General features: G+C 62.2%; 2 protein-coding genes across 2 annotated transcripts in view; one reads left to right on the plus strand and one right to left on the minus strand.

Moving 5' to 3' along the window:
* The first annotated feature begins 160 nt into the window (after nt 1–160).
* On the plus strand, nt 161–13,910 carry STAP2 (signal transducing adaptor family member 2). The gene is made up of 14 exons (XM_026655017.1): nt 161–388; nt 3,715–3,786; nt 4,427–4,555; nt 4,648–4,704; nt 5,450–5,601; nt 6,193–6,324; nt 6,786–6,855; nt 7,600–7,702; nt 8,417–8,494; nt 8,982–9,098; nt 9,430–9,471; nt 10,932–11,012; nt 11,949–12,044; nt 12,295–13,910. The coding sequence occupies exons 1-14, from the start codon at nt 287–289 to the stop codon at nt 12,351–12,353; spliced, it is 1,290 nt and encodes a 429-aa protein (XP_026510802.1). The 5' UTR covers nt 161–286; the 3' UTR covers nt 12,354–13,910.
* A 3,091-nt stretch (nt 13,911–17,001) lies between these two features.
* The window catches only part of FSD1 (fibronectin type III and SPRY domain containing 1), a 9,508-nt gene continuing 5,335 nt past the window's right edge, over nt 17,002–21,174 (minus strand). The window contains exons 7-11 of the mRNA XM_026655072.2: nt 20,444–20,603; nt 19,935–20,014; nt 19,212–19,463; nt 18,482–18,570; nt 17,002–17,623 (exon numbers count right to left, since the gene is read on the minus strand). Of these exons, the coding sequence (XP_026510857.1) occupies nt 17,513–17,623; nt 18,482–18,570; nt 19,212–19,463; nt 19,935–20,014; nt 20,444–20,603 (692 nt within the window). The 3' untranslated portion in view covers nt 17,002–17,512. The remainder of the gene's footprint in view (nt 17,624–18,481; nt 18,571–19,211; nt 19,464–19,934; nt 20,015–20,443; nt 20,604–21,174) is intronic.

The raw sequence follows: 21,174 nt of genomic DNA on the forward strand, positions 1-21,174 counted from the left end.
GGGGGAGCAGTGTGCCCCCCCGTACTAGCCCCGGGCAGGGGCGCGGCGCGGCGCCCGCTCCCAGGGCCGAGGCGGGGACTTGCCGGCGCTCCCCGGCCCGTTCACCTGCGGGGAGCCGGGCGGCCCAATCAGGTGCGCGCATGGGAGGGCCCGGCCCGGGCTGCAAAACCCCCACGACGCCTGGTTTATTTTTCTCCTGCGCTTCCTGCTCCGGGACTCCGGGCTCCGTGCGGGAGCCTCCCCTGCGCCCTCTGCCCGGCCCGGGCTCCAGCCCCAGCCGGGGGGGATGGCCCTGCTGCCCCCGGCGCTGCGGGGCGCCAAGCCCAAGCACAGCCTGCCCCCCCACTACTACGAGGGCTTCCTGGAGAAGAAGGGGCCCCAGGACAAGGTAGGACCCCCCCCCGGCTGGGGTCGGTCGGGAATTGCGCAGGGTCAGGCTCTGAGTTGCCAGGGGCTGAGCCATGGCCTTGAAACCTCTGGCGTCGTCTCCCCCCACCCGGGGCCCTGGCCCGCTCTGCCACCCCGGCGCCCTGGCACGGAGCGATCCGGGCAGGGAGCCAGCTCGGGGTGAAAGAAGCTGGAGAGAAGTGGCCCCGATCCCAGGGCCAGGCTCTCCAGGACTCTAAACCACGAGCCAGGGCTGAACTTTGCAGCCGAGCCAGCCCCCTTTAAAAGGCCGGACTGGATCTGCCAGGTGCCTCCCCCCTAAGCTCTGGGTGCTCAGGTGCCATGGGGACAGGCCTCCTAGAAACGCCTGCCGTGGCTGGATCGGGCTTGCCTAGGCGCGCTGTTGTTCCGGCATAACGATTGCCCTTTAAATCCACTTCCTACCTTAATCTGAATTAACTTTCAGGTGTAGACGATACCAGGCAGAAGCCAAATGCAAACTTGCAAAGCCAGATGTTACCGACAACCCCTATTTTCCTAACAGGCTAAGGCACAACCTCAGGCTTTGGGGTCCTTGAAATCCCGATTGGATTTTTCTGGCTTGAGCCTGTTTCTAAGGGCTTGTCTAGACAAGAAAGTTGCCCTGCTTTAATCTAAGGTGTGGATTTAAACCAGTGCACTGGTTAGTATGAACCCACTTTTTTCAGTTTAGCTCAAGCCCGTTTCTAATCGACTTTCGCTAAACCGAAATCCGCTTGGTTTAGCCGGAACTCGGGGCGTCCACACAGCCTCTGGCCCCGGTTTAAATTCACCCTTTGAGTTCAACCAGTGTGACTTTCTCACCAAGACCGGCTCTTAGACGCAGCAGCCCCTGCGCGGTGCAGCTAGCCCCAGTGTTGGGGTAATCCAAGCGGCAGTGGCTGGGAAATCGTGGAGTACGTGCGCACAAGGGAGCGCAGGGCCCAGTGGCGGAGGGTGGGGGGGTGGACAGGTGATACTTCCTCCAGTTCTGTGGAAGGGCTTTGTCTAGTCTGCCTGGTGAAGTCTCCCCGTGCTTTCCGGCGTCTGTTCCATCGCAGACCCTCCTCTTGCCAAAGCTGAGCTCCCTGTCGCTTTCTACCACATGGTTTGCCTGGGCCGTTCTTTTTGATGGTCGTCGGATGAAGTATGAGCCTGATCCTAGAGACACTGATTGGCGTAGCCGGGCCCTGGATCGGGCCCTTGGTGCTGGGTGCCAACCTGACAGCCCGAGAGGTGGCAATTCTCTTTCCGGACACTGCAGACAATCCGCCGCTGAAACATACTTGGACGTTTAAACGCATTTGCCTGGGCTGCATTCGTTAATCTGGTTGCATTTATGGCCCCTAAACATTCCTGCCGCCTGGATTGCTGAGGGCAGCTGTTTCTGGCATGCAGATCAGACGCTATCACATTCACGCCATAAACCGAATGGGAAGGGAGGCGCCCCTCCAGTCAGGGGACAGACACAACGCCATGGGACGCCAGGCTGTTTGCCCCAGATGGTGTCTTTCACCAGCTTGCTGGCATTGGATAAGGTCATCTCAGCAGGTAGTGTCCTCCTCTCGGGATGGCTGAGACGATCTGGGGTCTCTTGAGAAGCCTGGAGAATTCTGGGCCCCCAGAGTGTGGGACTGAGCTGTGAAGAGCGGCATTGTCCCATTAGTATGGGGATGGGCACTGACCCTATATGTGTCCCGTAGGAATAACCTTTGAACTATACACTGCACTCGCTCGGCTCCTTTCCAGCCCTACATCTCAGGGTGGTTTACAAAGGTGGGTGAGGAGCATTAGCTCCATATTAGAGATGGGGAAACTGAGGCACAGAGCAGAGAACCGACTTGCCCAAGGTCATCCAGTGGGTCAGTGGCAAAGCCAGGTTCAAAACCCAGATTTCCTGACTCCCAGGCCTGTCATCTAGCTGTTAAACCCGGGACTTCAATTCCCACAAGTGGAAGTTGTGCTTAGCCACACGTGAGTGTGACATGTCTGCACTCGTGTGACCGTGACATGTCTGCACTCGTGTGATGCTGACATCTGACGTACACATGGCCTTGACATGTACCCACCTACGTGTGGGGCTGCTCTCCCTGGTGAGCGTGAGATGTCGGCACCCTTCTGTGACTCTGACGGCCCAAGGGGGCAGGATCTTGGCGTGTGCGTGCCCTCGGCATGCCCACTGCCATGGGTGAATGTGGGGCCTTGGAGCCCGACTGGCCCGGGGCCAGTGCAGAGCTGTTGGCAGGGGCGGGCAGTGGGGGAAGAGGCAGCACAACCTTTATTTTGGGTCACAACACTTTGCTGTTGATGGCAAACAGTGAACAACGGAGCCTTTGATTCCTGAGCCCTCCCAACCAGCCCACGCGTGATGGTGTCTGGGTTCTGCCCTCCCCCACGGGCCTTTGGCAGCTGATTCCGACTTGGGGCGGGGGGCTGTCGCATCAGGCCAGGCCAGCATCAGCCTGCACCGAGAATCGGCCCTTTCCCCTAGCTCTGCCCCCAGTGGCGGCAAGGGGACCCCACCAGGCTGCCCCTGTTCCGGGGCTCCCGCACGGCTGGAGAAAACACACGACAACGCATCATTCAGCCGCTGAGGGAAGCCAAAGCTGCCCCCTCAGAGACCAATCCTCTGCCCCGGCAGGGCAGGGTCCACCATGCAGAGATGGAACCAGCCTGCAGGGAGAGGGGTGGGCACTGATTCGCCATCCCCCCCTACGTAACACCCCGGGCACAGGTGCCAACTTTTGTTGGCGCCGGTGGGTGCTCTCGCCCCCCTGACCCTGTCCTAGCTCCGCCCCCTCCCTGCCCCTATTGGACCCCTCCCCAAATAATCCCCGCCCTGGCCCCGCCTCTTCCTCAAGGGTGCTGCGTTCCTCCTCCTCCCCCCTCCCTCCCGCCCAGGCGTGCAGCACAAAACAGCTATTTTGCGGCTGCAAGTGCTGGGAGGGAGGCTAGGAGGCAGAGGCGGAGCAGAGGTGAGCTGGGGCGGGGAGCTGCCAGTGGGTGCTCCGCACCCACCAATTTCCCCCTGTGGGTGCTCCAGCCCCGGAGCACCCACAGAGTCGGTGCCTATGATCCCGGGAACATTCCACTGCCGGTTCCTGGCCGTGCCAGGTTCAGCACAGGGCTAGGGCATTGTTGGGGGGCAGGTACCTGCAAAGTGCATGGTCAATAGGCCGTTATTGCCTCCCTCACTACGGAGGCCGGGTGCGTTTGTGCCACTCACCTGGGCGACTGCCCTGGAGACCCTCCCCTTGGCTGGCCCCCTCCGGTCCCAGCCTCCAATGCCCCTTTGCTCTGTCCCTGCAGGGGTATAAGAAGTACTGGACAGGCCTGCGGGGGCTCACGCTGTTTTTCTACAATGCCAGCCGAGACGTGCAGGTACGCAGGAGCTGCCCCACGGAGGAGCCGCTGTGCGCACTCCCCGGCCCGACCTGGGAAAGCCTCAGGGGGGCTCTGTCTCCTCACGTGCCCAGCCACTGGGAGCTCAGCACCTCTGTGGATCAGGCCCTCTTATCTCAACTCTCCTGGTGGCCTCCAGCCCGGGCTGGGGGACGTCCCTCCTGGGGAGGCTCGGCTTGCTGGGGGTCTGCCATGCTGTCCGGGTGGCGAGGGCCTCGATCCCTGTGACCTGGGAAAGAGTCCCCTCTCTCTCTCCCCCCCGCCCATGGGGACGGCCGTTCCCTAGAGCCGCCGTTAAGGGTGAGAGGCTCGCTTAGCCTGCGTGGCCATGGGCCTGGTGGCTGGGGAGCCAATTGGTGCCCATGGCAGGGGCGGGTTTGGTGACGTGGGCACCAGCCTGCTGAGACCCAGCCAACTCCTGTCAGCCCTGCTTCTGGGCAGGGCTGGATTTGAACCAGCAACCCAGAAGTGTTCACCCCCCCCCCATCCCGGAGAAGAGGTGGGGGGAAGCCAGCCAGCCAGGGCTCCCTAGTGGGCACCTAGGGCCCTGCTTTGGGTTGCAAGAGTGGGGCTGGCCGACCCCTCCCCCCCCCACTGATCTGTGCTTGGCCCTCCGCAGTACGTGGAGAAGATCGACCTGGACACCTTCGTGTCCCTGACCGACAGCTACCTCCAGAGCGGCCCCAGGGCCAGCGACGACGGGGTGGGGCTCAGCTTGAAGCTGAGGGGGCAGGAAGTGAAGTTAAAGGTACGTTTGCCCTGCGCGGCCTCTGCCTCTGCCTCCCTCCTCTCGCCCCCGTGCTCTGGGTTTTACCCCAGTAACGTGCGTTTCCCTTGCAGGCCGAGAGCCTGGAGGCTCGGGAGATGTGGAAGGGTTTCATCCTCACCGTGGTGGAGGTAACGCACCCGGCTGATAAATCCGCCCCCTTCGCCTGCCCTCCCCTCGGGCCCCCTCTGCCTGACCCAGCCTTTGCACCCCCAGGTGCTCACCCCCGCCCCGCACAACCCACCCCACGCCCCCAGCCTACACACACCGTTGCTCACCCCGTGTATGCCCCCCCCCCCACGCTCGCTCCTGTCCTCCCTGCCCCTCCCCACACTCAGCCCCTGCCCGCCCTAGATACTCACCTGTGCCCGCCTCCCCCCAACCCTGCGCGCGCAAGACACAGCCCTGCCCTCCGTCTCTCACCCCCAGGTATCCTGCGCGGCGAGAGCTCGTCCTTGAGGGACCTAGAGCCCTTGTCCAGCCTTGAGTCCATGTTTCTCAACAGCCCTGTCAGGGCAGGTTTCCCTTGGGTGCTCTGAGCCCACCCTGGGCTCCCCTCCCAGCAGTTCCCAGCCCCCATGTCTCATTCAGCCCCTGGAGGCCCTTCGCGGGGAGCCTGCCCCCTGCTGGTCAGAGTCCAGGGCTCTGGAGCCGCGGCGGGACTGATAGGGGAAGGAAGGTGAGAGCCATGCTGGCGCCTCCTGCTGGCTGATTCGTGGGCCGCACAGAGGGCCGGCGTGAGGCCCCCCCGGGCCAGGGATGGGAGCAGCACTGAGGTCCCGAGAGGGAGGAGTTGGTGGAAGCCCCGGTCTGGTCGGTAGGCCGTGGTCGCAGCACGTCGCCGGGGGAGACTGTGTGTCGTCCCTGTCCCTGCAGATGAAAGTCCCCTCCAACCTGACGTTGCTGCCCGGCCACATCTACATGATGTCCGAAGCCCTCTCCAAAGAGCAGGAGCGACGGGCCCAGCTGAGCCAGCGCTGCACCGCGAGCTCTCTCGACTACGAGTCGGTGGAGGAACAGATGCCGGAGTGAGCGGGGCCTGGGCCGGAGGGAAAACCCAGGGCCGTGGTGGGCAGGTGCCGCGGGCGGGTCGCTGCCTGGTGGGGCGCAGAGGAGCTGCTGTACTGGCACCGCTCAGTAGTCCGGCTTATCTGGCATCCTGCCATGTCGTGCCAGGCCAGGCTGCCTGTCTGGCGTCCCCCTCCCGTGTCGGGCCAGGCCACCAGTCCAGCCTGTCTGGTGTCCCCCCATCCTGTCTTGCAAGTGGCCAGCCCCTGGTGCTTCCCCCGGCAGCGAGCCCTCTGCCCCGTCCCATGCCATCCGACGGCCTCATTGTCCAGTTCTCTCCCACCCTCTGTCTGTGCTCTGGGGCAGGAGAGCCGCCTGGCCCCGTTACCTGAGCTGCCCATGCTAGCGCCAGCCCACGGTGGGGAATGGAGCAGCAGGGGGCTTGGCTGGCTTGCAGCTCACGGTCTCCCCCATCCTGATGGGCTCAGACTGCAATAGCCCAGAGACTCTGGGCCACGGGCCAGCGGCTCTGGGGGGTTTGAGAGTCCCAGGTCACGCAGGGAGGGTCTGGTGCGTTAACTGGGTCCTGTCCTTTCTCCTGCGTTTCCCAGCTGCTATTTCAAGGTCTCCAGGACAGAGGCCCAGGTCCTGCTGGAGAGGAACCCGGACTGCGGCAACATGCTGCTGCGCCCCGGGGGCGACGGGAAGAGCATCTCGGTGACCACGCGTCAGATGCTGAACAGGTGAGGAGGCGGGGGACGGTCAGGGGCTGGAAGGGGGCAGGCCTGATACTAGTGTATGTGGGGGTGCACATGGGGTTGGGAGTGTGACTCCTGGCACTAGTGTTTGTGTGTGTGTGTGTGTGGGGGGGGGGGGTGACCGTAGTGCACATGGGGTTGGGAGTGTGAATCCTGGCACTAGTGTGTGTGTGAGGGGGTGACCCCAGTGCACACAGGGCTGGGAGTGTGAATCCTGTCACTAGTGTGTGTGAGGGGGTGACCCCAGTGTGCACAGGCTGGGAGTGTGAATCCTGGCACTAGTGTTTGTGTGTGTGTGTGAGAGAGAGGGGGGTGACCCCAGTGCACACAGGCTGGGAGTGTGAATCCTGGCACTAGTGTTGAGGGGGGAATCCCCATGCACACGGGCTGTGATCACAAGTGGTGTGAGGGTTGGGTTGTGCAATCCCCCTGTCTTTCTCTTGCAGCACCCCGGTTGTGAAGCACTACAGAGTGAGCCGCGTGGGACAGCAATACGTCATCGACGTCGAGCAGCCGGTGAGTGGGCCGGTTCTGCGTCCCCACCTTATGCAGGGACAGGGACCTGATCTGGGCCCCAGGGGGATCAAGCGGCTCCCGGAAGCGCAGGCCTAGAAGCCAGGCCTTGATCACCTACGCTACAGGAGAATCTCCATAAGCTCTATAGGGCCAAGGACACACACACAGCTAAGCAGTTCTGGGCAGCAGTGCCCAGCTGTGCTCCCCCATTCATCCCTATATCATGAACCAATGATGTGGCAACTGGCTCATCAAGACCCCCCCCCCCCCCCCCCCAAGCCACAGGTGTAGAACTAAGAATAACCTCGACCGTTACACCAGCTAGGATAACAGTACCAGGGGCTGGCAACCCTCATGCTGCAGGGCACACGCTGACTGCCAGCTGGGGGTCAGGCAGGAATATCTCCCCATGGGGATATTGCACAGGGAAGTGCATTATGGTGGGCTTGCGCTGGTCACCGGCAGAGGCGGCGTTCTGGCTTGGATGTGTGATCCGCTCCAACGGGCCAGGTTCTCTCTGAGGCGGGGGCTCACGGGCTCTTCTGGGGCCTTTGCCTCCTCCCGGCAGTGACTAAGGGTGTCAGCTAGGAGTGGAGAGCCCTGCAGGCCGGGAGCGCCACCCACAGGCTGGGAGCAGGAGCCCCGAGGGGGTTGGGCAAAGCCTGATCAGCCCCTCCATGTCAGGGGCCTGAGGGTGGCCAAGAGCTGAGGCTGACAGGATCTCTTCCCCCCCCCTGCCCCCAGCACCACTGCTCCTCCCTGGCCAACGTGGTGGAGTACTTCGTCTCCAACACCAAGAAGACCCTGGTGCCCTTGAGCCTGGACGAGGACTACGCGGAGAAGTTAGGTGGGTTCCCCCCCTCGAGGGCTCCAGGTGCGAATTCTGGGCCCTGGGGCTGGGTTTGCATGGGTGGGTGAGCCGGGCACCAGTACGGGGGTGTGGCAGATACCTTGAGGGGAGGGGCACCTGAGTGTGTGTGGGGGAAGGGTGCACATGGGGGAGGATGCGTGTACATTGGACGGCTAAGTGTGGGTGGGCAAGGGGGCCTGGGTGAAGGGGGCTGGGCAGGGTGGGCCTAGTGGGGCACATGCATTGGCAGTGTGTGTCTGGGAGAGGGTGCCCGGACTCGGAGGGGGGGAGGGGAGGACATGACTGCGGGGGGGTGGGTGGGTGTGTGTGTGTGAGTGAGTGAAGTACTGGTGCCTGGAGGGTGTATGGACATGGTTCCATCCCTGGGCCGGGGCTGGACGTGTGCTGCGCTGCATGTCCAGCTGAAAGTGGGGGGTCCGGTCTCCTCAGCTGCCTGTTTCCAAGCCCAGGCAGCCCTCCCCGGCCAGCCCCCTTCCTTCCCAGAGCTGCCCCCCGACACTGGGTCCCCCTCCCAGAGCTGGGGATATCCCCCCCCCCCGCCACCTCTCCACCCAGTCCCTTCTGCCCCCCCTGCCCTTACAGGGCTGCCCAGCATCCTCCACCAACCCCATGCTCCCCCATGGCCAGCCCCCCCCGTACCCTGCCAGCCCCCCAGCTCTCAGACCCCTCTCTTTCTGGTGTGTTTTGCAGAGTATGTGGAGACCGATAAGGAGAACGGAGAGAGCGTCTGGGAAGCGTCCATGCCCCCCTGCCCAAAGCCCCCCAGAGGTGAATGTGCCCAGCCTGCTCCAGGCGCCTGCTCCTGGCTGCAGCTCCGGGGACCTGGCTTGTTCCTCCAGGGCTCGGGGCTGTTGGGTTGTGAAGAATCTGCATGCTGGGCCCCACAGAGCTCCCACGGCCTGACCCCAACACAGCTCTGGAGAGCTGGCACAGGGCAGCTGTGAGCTTCCCCCCACAGCAGTGCCCTGTCCCTGCCAGCTGGGACTCCAGCGCTGCGAGCTTCCCCCCACAGCAGTGCCCTGATGTCTATTGGCACCATTTGGATGTTGCATTTGACATGTCCGCTGTGACCATCCCACACTATTGCATCCCCCACAATCCGCCCCCTCCCCCCCACAGGCTGAGTCAGAGTGCGCCGACCTGGCCTGGGCGGCTCCCCCAGAGCCCTGTATTTTAGGATCTGTATTTCCCCCCCTGTGTGCCAGTGCCCCTTGCCTAACCTTGTGCCCGTCTGGTTCTTCTGCCGGTGCCAAAGTGGATGCAGTGCTTCCGCCCAGCTTCAGAAAAAACCATCCGGTGAAGCCCCCTGCCCCTACCCAGGTGTTTGAGAAGAGGGAGGAGGATGAAGAACAGGCCTACATGAATGACAAAGGTGAGCTGGAGTCTGCCCTGCCTCGGGGCCCCCAAATCTGGGGAGATTGGGTCCTATCCTTGTGCTGGCACAGCTGGGTAAAATCGCGCTCCCCCTGCTGGCAGGTGAATAAAATAACACCGGCCTCATCGCTGAGTCTGGTGCGGTTATTCAGAGGAATCTCGGGTGCCGCGTGGAAGGAGACGATCCCTCCCGAGGAGGGACAGGCTGGCGCCGGGGAGCGGGAATGGGACCTTGTACTGGAGAAAAGTCTCCGGGGGAAACCCCAGTCTGTGATGCCAGCTCAGGTGCCCCCTTCCCTCCCCTTCTCTCATGCTGTTGTGTTTTCCAGATGTGGCAGCCATCACGGGAACAAAGCCAAAGCCAGCCGGCCGTGAGTAAACGGGCGATTGTGCGAGACCTTTTAGAATGGAGATGCTGTGTCACCACAAGAGGCTACATTGCTACAGGCCCTGTACCCAGGGCCCTGTCCCCCTCCACACCCCACACACCTGGGCTTTGCACTCCCCTTTTCCCCACAGAGGCAGGGAAATACTCCGGCCACATGCAGAATCTGCCGCCCCAGACCAGCGATACAACTGGGAGATGCAGCAGCCCTGGGAGCCCAGAGGAGGGTGAATGGAGCCAGCCCCACTGGGGATGCTGGGGGCTGTCAGATTCACTGCTCTGCCTGGAGTCCCAAGTGGCCTCCCAGAGGTCAGGGACAAAAGGCTCTTGGACCCTCCAGTCCATCCCCCATGGCTGCCAAGATGGGATGGGTCATGTCTAGTGCTCCCAACACCTCCCTTGGGAGACTGGTCCCCGGGCGGCTAGTGTAGGAGAAGGAGCCGCTCTCTGACAGTGATTGGCGAAGGGGGAGGAATCCCAGTGAAAAGGGAGGAGGGACACGAGGGGAGAGGTGAAAGGACCAGCAGGGGCTGGCACGACCAGGGCGTGGGTGGGTTGGCCTAGCGGGTAGGACCAGGAGTCAGGCCTAGTGGTTGGAGCAGAAACCGGGCCGGGTGGTTGGTGCGGGAGTCAGGCTAGGGAGCGGAGCCGGAAACCAGGCGTCAGGGCGGAGCCGGGGGAAAGCCAGGAATACGAGTCGGAGCCGGAAGCAGGGAATGAGAGCGGGGTTGGTGGTGGCAGCGACAGGCCGGGTGCTGCTGGCTGGAATTTCCTCCATGCTGAACTCACGTGCCTGGGCCAATCGGCGGTTCTGGGGGGGCTGCCAGTTGGGTCTTCCCTGGGCGGGGGGCTCAGTCCCCCGGGGTTCAGAGTGCGTCGATGCAGATCAGGGTGGGTAGCAGCTGAGCCGGGTTCTAGTCCTCTGGATCCCTCCTCAGCCTCCTGCGGGAGGAGGCGACACGTGGCAGCCTGGCTGGGGACTGGACGGGAGCCGCGATGCTACGTGACCCAGGACTGCTGGACACCGCGTCCTAGCTGCCCAGCCCCAGAGCCTCAAAGGTCTTTAGATGCCCGACTCCCACTGGAATGGGTTGCTGGACTGGGAGTTCGGTGGATGTCACAGTGGGAGGACACAGAGAGGGAGGGTGGCTGGGTTGGGATGGGCAGATGAGGGCGAGGAGCCGGCTGGGTGGCCCCCATCCTGCCAAGGATGCTGACCCCGTAGCCCAGCTTTCAGGGATAGCCCTGGGCTGCTCAGCTTGACTCCAGCTCCAAACGGTCCCAGTGCTCAGAAGTGACTTGGATCCGGGTGTTCCTTGGCCTCTCTCCGGGGCGGATGTGGGTTCCCCATCCGGCTACAGGGACAAGCTCTAGGGGGTTAGGGTGGGGGGATGTGCTGGGAGGAGCCAGGGGACCGAGCGTCTTCCCTTTTGTTTTCAACCACAGAGGGCGCCGTGAAGGTGATCTGGGGAGGGGGCGGCCAGACCAAGGCGCTGCCTATACCAACCGGCGAGCCAGGCAAGCCAGGTACAGCCATTGCCTGCTGATTCGGTGCCCGCCCCCGTCCCCCCAGGGCTCTCTGCTCTCCACCCCCCACCCTCTGTGCTCTAACCACCCCCCTTTCCCGTCACGTTTGCCAGAGCTCGTGCCCGAGCCCTCGGCTGGCTGCGGAGGACGCCCCTGGGGCAGCGAGGGGTGCAGGTTCCAACAGAATAAACCCAGTTTGTCCCACAGTCGCTTGGGGCCTGACCTGGCTCTGCTCAGGCCCTGGGAGCCACTCGACTTGCCCTCTCCCCCAGCCCCAGTGGCCCATGCAGGAGCAGAGAATGCCCCACGGGGCTGCCTCTGGGGCTGGCTATCACACTTCGGGGACTAAGCAACCCCATTGCAAAGCCCATTCTGCCACCATCTCCCTCTGCCTCTTGGCCAGGCCAGTGGGGAGCAGGGTGGGCGCAGTAGAGGGCGTGCCCGGAGCCGGTGGGGGGATGGAGATAAAGGGGGAGCTGTCCCGAGTCCCTAGGGTACTTTCACTTGCCTCTGTTGGGTTGGGACCCCGGCGTCCAGGAGCCCCGTACAGCTGTCTGAACTGAGACCTTCCCTCCAGCAGTGTGGGTAATAACCCCGAGTGCTCCTCCGGCACTTCCTGTCTGTAGATCTCCACAAACACAGACCTTCAGTATCACCAGCCACGTGGTACAGAGGGGGGGGGGAAACTGAGGCACAAAAAAGGGACGTGACTTGCCCGGGGCATCAGGCGTAGCGCCCAGGTTCGCCTCCCCCTCCCATCCCCCACAATGCACTGCAGGATTCCCCAAGGGCTACCCATGCAAGCACATCCCAGGGTACTCTCTGTGCCGAGTCATGGGAAGGATCTCCGGCCTGGGAGGTGGAGCGGGATGGGGCAGGAGGCGAGGACATGGGCTCCCATGCTCTGATGACCAGCTCTGCACTCTCTATACCCAGCCACTAAAGGCCAGTTTGCCAGGAGCCCCAGCAGCACCCTCAACCTATGGAAACATGGTAGCAGCTCCTCTCGCCAGGCCACGTCGTGGGGCGGAGGTAAGTGGGCCCCCTGGCACAAGAGGCGGGGCTGCCTGTGGCCCATTGCCCTTGGCTTTCAGTTGAGTGTAGCACTGCTGGTTACTGTGTGGCCGGAGCAGGGGTCTGGGAGCCAGGACTCCTGGGTTGTGGTCCCAGCTTTGGTAGGTGGTGGTGTCTCGTGGCTAGAGCTGATGACGGCAAGTCAGGACCCCTGGGTTCTAGTCCCGGCTCCGGAGGGGTTCTGTACCCACCTTCTCTCTCCCCATAGACATCTCCGAGGAGCTGGCGCGGAAGCTACAGGAGCGAAGAGCCAACCTTGAGAACTGACCCGCTGCCCTGCACGGATGGCCTGGCGGGCGAGGAGGCTTCTGCTGGGGACACAGGGTTCCAATCCTCTCGGGGAACCAAACCATGGCCCCCAACCTCTCCCGGCTCTTGTGCAGCGTTGATCACGTACCCAGGGCCCGGCCCTGCTTCTCTGGCCCTTTCCCAGCACCATGAGACGGGTTTGTAGGGCTCCCAGCACCCTCTGCCCAACTGCAGCCCCCCCCGAGATAGCTTTAGCTCTGGGCCCTTCACAGTGATTGTTCTAGGGACAAGGCTGCCACCTCGCCTGGGCCCTGGCTGTCCCCCTTCCATGGCTCAGAGTGGCTGCCCCTTAGCCTGGTAGGATGTGGGCTGTGGGTGCCACGTGCCTGGACAAGCGGCAAGTGCCAAAGGGAGGGAAAGATGCCCCATGGGCGGATCTGGGCACGGCTGTGTGCCCTCGCCACCAGAGAGGAAGCTAATCCAGATCCCGGCAGGCTGCGCCTGGCCCTGCTGCAGAGCAAGGGGGTCGCTGAGGGCAATGCCAGAGCACTTTTAATAGCCATGTGATTCCCACCGTGCCAGGAGGGCTGCGGGCGAGGGGCTAATCCCGCCCCCAGATCAGGGAGGAAGCACCAGGGGTTGTGTGCTGCGCTCGGACTCATGTGCCTAGGCCAGGCCCTTTGCATGCTGCGGCTCAGGGTTAAAAAGCACGGGCGGCGGGGGCGATGGGTGATGCCTTCCTATGCCCAGTTTGCTTAGGGGTGTTTCACAGTGCAGGGTAAACCAAAGGCAGAGCTGGGGGTCAGGAGTGGCACACCTGTGGCTGGCATGCCAGGGGGGCTGCAAGCTAGAATTATGGGGCAGCTGGCCAGGGGGCCTCCCAGGGCTAGAATAGCAAGGGGGGCTGCAGGTTGGGTTTGGGGAGGCATCAGCAAAGCTGTATGTAGGGGGAGCCCAGGGCAGTCCTGAAGTGGGGTGCATTGACAGGGGTGTGCCTCAGGGAAGCCCCTTGGCTGGACTCGGGGGAGGGGCGGCTGCAGCTGAGGGCACTGGCCGAGCTGGGAGCGGGGCCCAGGGCTGGTACAGCAGGGAGCTCCTGTTTGGAACTGGGGGTGTTGGCAGGGTGATGCGTGGGAAGGTCTCGTGGCCCCTGCCAACACGACCCAGGACTCCAGGGAGCTGCTCAGTCCCTCCCCCGCGTCCGCACTGATCAATCAGAACAGCCAGCCTGGGTCAGCCCAATGGTCCATCTAGCCCACGATCCTGTCTTCCAACAGGGGCCAGTGCCCGATGCTGCGGAGGGAATGAACCGAACAGGGCAGTTATTGAGTGATCCAGTCCCAGCTTCTGGCAGTCAGAGGCTACAGGCACCCAGAGCGTGGGGTTACGCCCCTGACCATCTCGGCTAATTGCCATTGATGGACCTACCCTCCATGAATGGATCGAATTCCTTTTTGAACCCAGTTATACTTTTGGCCTCCACCACATCCCCTGGCGACGAGTTCCCCAGGTTGACTGTGCATTGTGTGAAGAAATATTTCCTTTTGTTTGCTTCAAACCAGCTGCCTATTAATTTCATTAGGTGACCCCTGGTTCTTGTGTTATGTGAAGGGGTAAATAACACTTCCTTCTATCATATCCCTCCTTAGTCGTCTCTTTTCCAAGCTGAAAAGTCTGTCTCTTCAACCTCTCTTCCTAGGGAAGCTGTTCCGTCCTCCTAGTCATTTTTGTTGCCCTTCTCTGTATCTTTTCAAAATTCCAATATATCGTTTCTGAAATGGGGCAACCAGAACTGCAGGCAGTATTCAAGATGTGTCCGTATCATGGATTTATATGGTGGTATTATGATATTTTCTGTCTTATTATCGATCCCTTTCCTAATGGTTCCTAACACTGTTTAGCTTTTTTGACTGCCGCTGCACATTGAACAGATGTTTTTCAGACAATGATCCACAATGGCGCCAAGATCTCTTTTTTGAGCAGTAACAGCTAATTTAGATCCTTAATTTTCCTAATTCCCTTTGGGGGGGGAAAGATCCTTCGTTCCTCTCAGGGTGAATCAGTATTTTTCCAAATGTCAAATTCCCTTTAAAGCCTCAGCCATGAATCATTCCCTCTCCCAGGCAAGGGCCTATCCCTGAACCCCCTGCAATTCTCTGATCTGTGCAAGCTGCCTCCCTTCCCTTCCTGCTAACCTCTGCAAGAAGGGGCCCAGAGAGCCTGGCCTGGCCACCGGACTTTTCCAAGCAGGGACCTGCGCAGCTTGTCTTTGGCACTTGCCATGGTGCGCGATGATGCTAGACTTGGTGACACACGGCCCGTCCCTCTCCATCCTGTATGTTGCACTTGTAGTGCCTTGAAAGCGGCGGTGCTGTACGCCAGCTGAGGACGGGCTCGTTGGCTCTCGGGCTGGACGGAGGTCTGTGCTTTGGAAGGGATTTGTACTGTGTGATTGTTACCCACTTTGCATACGTTGCTAATTAAAGCGACCGTTTTCCCTCGACTCGCCGGTGCTAAGCGGTGCTAGCCCCGGCTTCCTGCAGTAGCGGTCACGTCGGCTGGGGAGAGGGGATTGGGTGCAGAGGCTGGAGCAGGAGGGTAGGCGTCAAGACTCCTGGCTTTGAGGCCTGACTCTGCCACTGCCGTGCTCTGTGGCCTTGGGTGAGTCGCTCGTGATTTTGGGGTGCCCAACTTGAGACAGCTTGGGCTTGGTTTTCAGAGGGTCTGAGAACCCTGAATTCCTGTGGAAGTCAGTGGGAGCGGCGGGAGGCTCAGCCCTTTTAAACAGCAGGTGCCGGCTGCCTCAAGTTGGGTACCCAACAGCGCGGGGCCCGCTTGAGAATTTTTGGGCTTCCCCCTTCGGCCCCAAAGCCAGGCTGTACGCTGGGACTTAACTAATGCAAGAGCTAACTGCGAAGGTGCTTTAGGAAGGGTAGGATTTGACTGTCCCTGTGAAAGGATGGAGGGGAGGGTGTTAACTATGGGGGCGGTGGGTTTACCCTGCTGGATTCCAAAGGGACGATGCAAACCAGCCAGGGAGTTGCTTTGATCTCTTCTCCTTGATGTGTGTTTTTCACTAGGTGGCATTAGGGGTTTAGCGTATAAAACATCCTTGATTGGGTTCCCCTTGCACCATCCTGCCCCTTGGAGGCCATCTCCGCCACCCTGCAGTGGGAGGTTCCCCAAGCCCCTGCTGGTGGCTGCAGCGGTCAGGGGTTGATACACAGCGGCACCAAGCGCTAGCCCTGATAGGTGCTCAGCCGGGCTGGTAGCGTCTGTGGGAGAGACCAGCCCTCTGCAGGGTGCCAGGGCAAACGGCAGCTGGAATTGGCACCTGGCTGCTGTTCCCTCTGCTAGCCGTGGCAGCTGCTCGGGGTGGGGTGGGGTGGGGGGTGTCTGCACTGTCATGCACCGCTTGAGCAGCGTGCTAAAGCTGTCCCAGGCCAGCAGGCTCCGGCTACATCGTAAAGGACGAGCTAGTTTATTTCCAAAGCAGTGCGCCCACGGCCAACGGGCCCAGCCCTTTGTCTGAGTAACAAAGGCCCGGATTGCATTCTCACAGCTCGCTGTACTGGAACAGTCATTCGGATTAACTAGTGGGTTTTGGGGGGGGGGCTACTCGGCCTTGCGGCCACACACAAAAGGGTTTATTTTCCATGCATTATCATTTTGGAAGCAGCTTCACTCCTGTGGGGACCAAGGTATTGCCCAGGACGGTAAGTGTGGCTATAGCCCCAGGCTGAATTCACTATTGCCCTTCTGCCCACTGCTGGCCCACACTGACTTGCTCCACCCCTGAGCTGGCCTGTCTGTTTACCAGGGTGCCAGGGGGTCATGACCGGCTGGCACCGCCCTGTGTCAATACTGGCAGGCAGCCAGGTGGGCCCTTGTGCAGTTCCAGCCTGGAGCGCCGGGAAGGCCTCCCGCTTGGCCGTGCTGTGTGACTCAGCTCGGAGGGGCTGCGGGGCTGGGTTTTGCACCGAAAGGGCTTTTCCGGGCCCTAATGGCTGCAGATCCCTTGCAGGGGTTACACACACCAGAGCGGGACGGCGCCCGGCCTGGAAACCCTCTGCCCACCCTCCTGCGCCGCCTGCCCCCGCTGAAACTTTGCCCCAAAGGGCCCCTGGGTTGGGAGCTGAGCCGACCCCAGCCAGCCACCAACCCCCCAGCTACCCATCCCCGCGCCAGTCGTCCACGGTCCTGAAATGGAAGAGCGGGAGAAACGTTATTCCACTGACCGCAGCCAGGGCGGGACTGTGGCTAACGCAGAGAGAGGCTGTTACCCCTTCGTGGGAAGCTACTGCCCTGCACTCCAGCCCACACCAGGCCAAGCAGGGTGGGGGCGTTGCTTTGACCTCTTCTCCGTTACAGGGGGTGGTGCAGAGGGGTTAGATGTAAAACCTCCTTCAGCAGTCAGCCCCTCCCCCCGCATCAGGCCTTTCCCCCGTCCTTGCTGGGAGCCAGCTGCCCCCCTTCCCCTGCCCCTAGACGTGAGGCAGCCGCATGATGCGGGCAGCCCAGCGCCAGATTTTAACGGTGCCTCGTGGCGGGAGCAGCAAGGGGCAAAGACGCCGTCGTCCCTTCCCCGCGCCTGGCCCCCGACCGCCACTGGCTCGCCCGAGCACAAGCTGACACCAGACAGCAGAGGGGACGGCTGTGCCTAGCGCTAGGTTTATTATTAAGGCCAGAAGCAGCTTTTGTCATCCGAGAGGCTAACGGGCTCTAAAAGCAGACGAGTGCCCACGTTCCCGGTACCACCTTTAAGCGTCGGGTTTTATGACTGCCAGGACCAAAAAAAAAAAAAAACCACACCAAACGCTTTCAGCCAGAGGAGGCCCCATCCCCTGGACTTGAGACCGGGGTGCGCTTAAAGGCGGTCATCTGCACGGCCTGCTTTTGGCACGAGGCTGGCTCGTGGACGTGCCCCTGTCTCTTAAAGGCAAGTGTGAGGAGGCGGGAAGGGATGCTCTGGGAGGGGGAGGGAGGTTTACAATCGTAGGTAGATAAGTCTCGGTACATTCAGAGCGTTCGAGTGGCTGCAGCACCAGCCTCTCCGCCTCGAGCAGCCTTCCAGGAACCGGGAGGAAAGACAACTCAACAGGCCACCGTGCGTCTTTCCCTGGTTCCCGGGAGCCAGGAGGTGGCCCGGTCCCACCGCGCCAGGGGGCCACGTGCGTCTAAGTCAGGCTGGCGTTGGAGCTGCTGGTGGCGCTGTTTCGCTTCTGGAGGCATTTGACAGTGCTGGGGACCTGCAGTCCAGAATAGACGTGGAAGCTGCCGCACCAAACCTAGGGAGGACAAGGAGGCAGTTACTGCAGCCGCCTGAAGAGGGCGCCATCCCCAGCAGGCATGGCATGCGGGGGCTGCCACAGCCAGGGAAAAGGGGGGCTGCAGGCGTCACAGCAGCCAGATATTTATCTCACTCTGAGTGTCTCGCTCCCGGCCATGGCTTTTACCTCCCACTTGTCCCTGGGAGGCAGAGCAAGATTATCCCCATGTTACAGATAGGCAAACTGAGGCCCGCAACAGCAAAGTGACTTGCCCAGAGTCCACCCAGTGGCAGAGCCAGGACTTGAACACAGGCCTCCTGAAGCCCAGTCCACCTCACATATGTTAAAGATTGTGAAGCGCATGGAGGTGGTCTAAGGAAAAGCACTCCATCGAACTAATTATTATTACCAGGGAGAGACTGGCCCGTAGAAACCTCCCCTCCCATTCGCTGTCCCCCGGCAAACCACGGTTTGTTAGCCACCAAGCTAGCAGACTGTCTGGTGAGCTATGCCCATTCTAAGACAGCTGGGCCTTCTGGTGCTGCGAGCTTCCCCCCACAGCAGTGTCCCAGCAGAGGCAGCTGAGCCATCTGACTCTCGTCTCTAGCATCTGAGGGCTTTGCTGGGCGCTGGGTCTGACCCCGGCCCAGAAAACGAGCCAGAAACAAGGCAAAGTGAGCCCTCCTGGGGGAGGGGCTGGAGCCGAATCAGTGGGGTCCACCCTCCTCCTTTCCCACCCCCACTACCACCCCAAGGGCCGGGCTCATGCAGTAACCCTCCCTGACCAGGGAGGGGAGAGCATCTGGACCCCAGCTTCCTCTCCCAGAGCCCCAAGCCACAGTGTCCCCCACCCCCACCCCGTGAACAGCCCCTTACCATGAAGGCAGGAAGCACCGGCTGGGTGAATTTGGCCTTGAACGTATGGAGCAGCTGCTTGGTTCGGGCGTTGTAGAAGGACAGGAAACCTGTGGGCAGACACAGGAAGAATCAGAAGAGGAGGGCCGAGCAGCCAAGCAAAGATGTACGGTGGAGGGAGGGGGGGGATTTCTCACCCCTGGCCTCCCCTTCAGCCCTCGGGTCAGGCCCAGCCCAGCCTGAGAAACTGCAACCCCCTTCCCAGGCTGCCGTTCCAGCCCCAGCGGCCTGGGAAGGGCGTCAGCGTCTGATCGCGTGGGGAAGCTTAGGCCTAGAGGGGCTGCCCAGTTCTGGGAATTTCTACCCCGACGCAGCCACATCCGGGCAAGGCCCAAACGCAGACACCGAGCCCCAGCGGGGCTAGAGGCAGCAGCCGTGCAAGCTGCTCTTCGCACCCGCCCACGCCGCTGCCAGGAACCCGCCGGGCAGCCCAGCCCCAGGTCACCAGCTGGAATCGACCGAGGCAGACAAGCAGGGGCTCTCGGGCAGTTTGGGCAGCGGGGACAGAACTCTGCGGGGACAGGGCTGGGGCTCACTGGGAGGGGTGGGGAGTTTGCCCTGCCCTGCCGCTGCCTTGGCTGGGGCTGGAAAGAGGCCCATGGTTTCTGGGGCCATTGACGGAGAGACCCAAGCAGACCAGGGCTCCCCAGCATGGGGCAGAGGACAGACAGACACACACACACGGCGTCACCTTCGTGGAAGTTGCAGTAGACGCCGATGCAGTCGGGCACGGGCACGTCCAGGACCTTGGCCTTGTTGTTATGCTTGGCGGTGAAGCTGACCTGCAGCCAGTTGTTGAGGTGGACGCACCAGGAGGACGAGGTCTTGCCCAGCTGGTCGAACTTGCCCAGGGTCCTGTAGGCCACGCCCACGCCAAAGGCCTTGCTGTCCCGGTCGTACCTCACCTCCCAGTAGTGGTCTCCCCCGTCAATCAGCGTGTCGCCTGCGGAGGGATGGGGGTCAGGGGGGCCACGGGGATCCCAGCGCCCCCCCGCCCACACATGTATGGGTGGAGGGAGCAGGGACCACGGGGATCCCAGGCTGCCCCGTCCCCTTACCCCCCGATCACCCCCCAGCACACAGTCTGGTTTTCAATCGGATCAGGATTCCAGCGCCTGGCTGCCCCGCCCCCTTAACCCCCCCCCATCGCCCCCCAGCACACAGTCTGGTTTTAAATTGGATCAGGATTCCAGCGCGTGGCTGCCCCGCCCCTTTACCCCCCCGATCACCCCCCAGCATACAGTCTGGTTTTCAATCAGATGAGGATTCCAGCGCCTGGCACACGCGACTGAGTTTCACGGGCCCCCCAGGGGCCCCACTCGCCAGCAGGCGACGTTGTTTCCCCCCCGCATCCACCCCCCATGACGGTGTAACCTGCCCCACGCCCACACACACAGACTCCCTGCCCCCTTACCCAGCACTGTGTAGGACTCGGCCGTGAAGCGGTCCCTGCCCCCGCGGGCCGAGGGCATCCTCTTCGGAGACTGCAGGCACCTACAGAAGGCGGGACAGACAGACAAGCTGCAGCCCCGCTTCCTGCCCCAGGGACAGGGTCCCCTTGCCCTCACCCTGAGGCTCCTTCCCGGCCTTTGCCCTCACTCTGCCATCTCTCAATGACAGGCCAGGGCCCAACCCCCTGGCTCCGTCCGGCTTCCCAGGTCCTGTCCCCTGAGAACAGCTTAGAGGGTGGATCCTGCACCCCGGCTTCCTCCATGACCCCCTTGGATCCGCCCCGGGGGATTGGTCCATGACTGGGCCCGTACCCCTTTCCCCTGGCTGTATGGCTGGGTTTGACCCAGGGCCTGGGGGCTGAGGCCTTTGGGACAGGACATGTCCGTTCCCGAGCCTCCGGCTATTCTCAGCTTCTCTGTCCCCTCCGTGCTGCGGGGTGTGGGCGTGTGCTGCAGAGGGCTGGGGCTTTACCTGGCGGGGGAGTTCACCGGGGACGCCGTCCTGCCCTTCCCGTCCTTCTCCCGGGCCTTGATGTCCTGCACCTTGCCCCCCATGGCGTCCCACTCCACGCTCAGCTCCTCCACCTTCAGGTTCTGGTGACAGGTGCTGGCGTCCAAGCGGAACATGAACGCTGGGGAGGGAGCCCCGGGCACGATCAGACCTGGACCGAGCCCCCTTGTCCTGCGGGGAACCCCCTCCCCAGCACCCCACCCTCATCACAGGGAGCCCTGCTCCCATCACCCCATCTCACTCCACCCCGGGCAGGAGCCCCTCCCACATCCCCTTGAACTCCACCAGCTCCCTGCCCCCCGACCTCATCCCTAACTTGTGGAGAACTCCCCTCCCCCCCATCCCAGGGACAAGCCCCCCCATAGCCCCACCTTCTCTCCAGCCCCCTCCCCCAGCTTCGTACCCCATCTCAAGGGGGACTCCCTACCCATGCATGGGATCACCGAGGTCAGTGAGGTGTCCCAGATGGGGGATGGGGAGGGGAGGATGGGGGGGATTCTCAGGTGCTGTTGAGGATCCCTGGATCCCCACGCTGGGTGCTTTACCCTGACTGGGGAGGACAGAGGGGGAAGGCAAAGGCTGCCCTATGGGCTGGGAGCCCCGTGGTGCCAGGGCTCTGCAGGGCACACCCAGCCCTGCCCCATGCCCCCAGCCACATGGGTGTCACTCGCAGGCAGGTGTGGGGGTGTTGG

Source organism: Terrapene carolina, unplaced genomic scaffold (assembly GCF_002925995.2).
Source record: "Terrapene carolina triunguis isolate 2854851 unplaced genomic scaffold, T_m_triunguis-2.0 Scaffold194, whole genome shotgun sequence".
Lineage (NCBI taxonomy): Eukaryota > Metazoa > Chordata > Testudines > Emydidae > Terrapene > Terrapene triunguis.

Bases quoted from the DNA above. Each gene is read 5' to 3' on its own strand.
- STAP2 (XM_026655017.1), top strand. From the start codon at position 287: ATGGCCCTGCTGCCCCCGGCGCTGCGGGGCGCCAAGCCCAAGCACAGC. The intron at 6,856-7,599 runs GTGAGTGGGCCG...CCCTGCCCCCAG, and splicing joins TCATCGACGTCGAGCAGCCG to CACCACTGCTCCTCCCTGGC. The intron at 12,045-12,294 runs GTAAGTGGGCCC...CTCTCCCCATAG, and splicing joins GGCCACGTCGTGGGGCGGAG to ACATCTCCGAGGAGCTGGCG.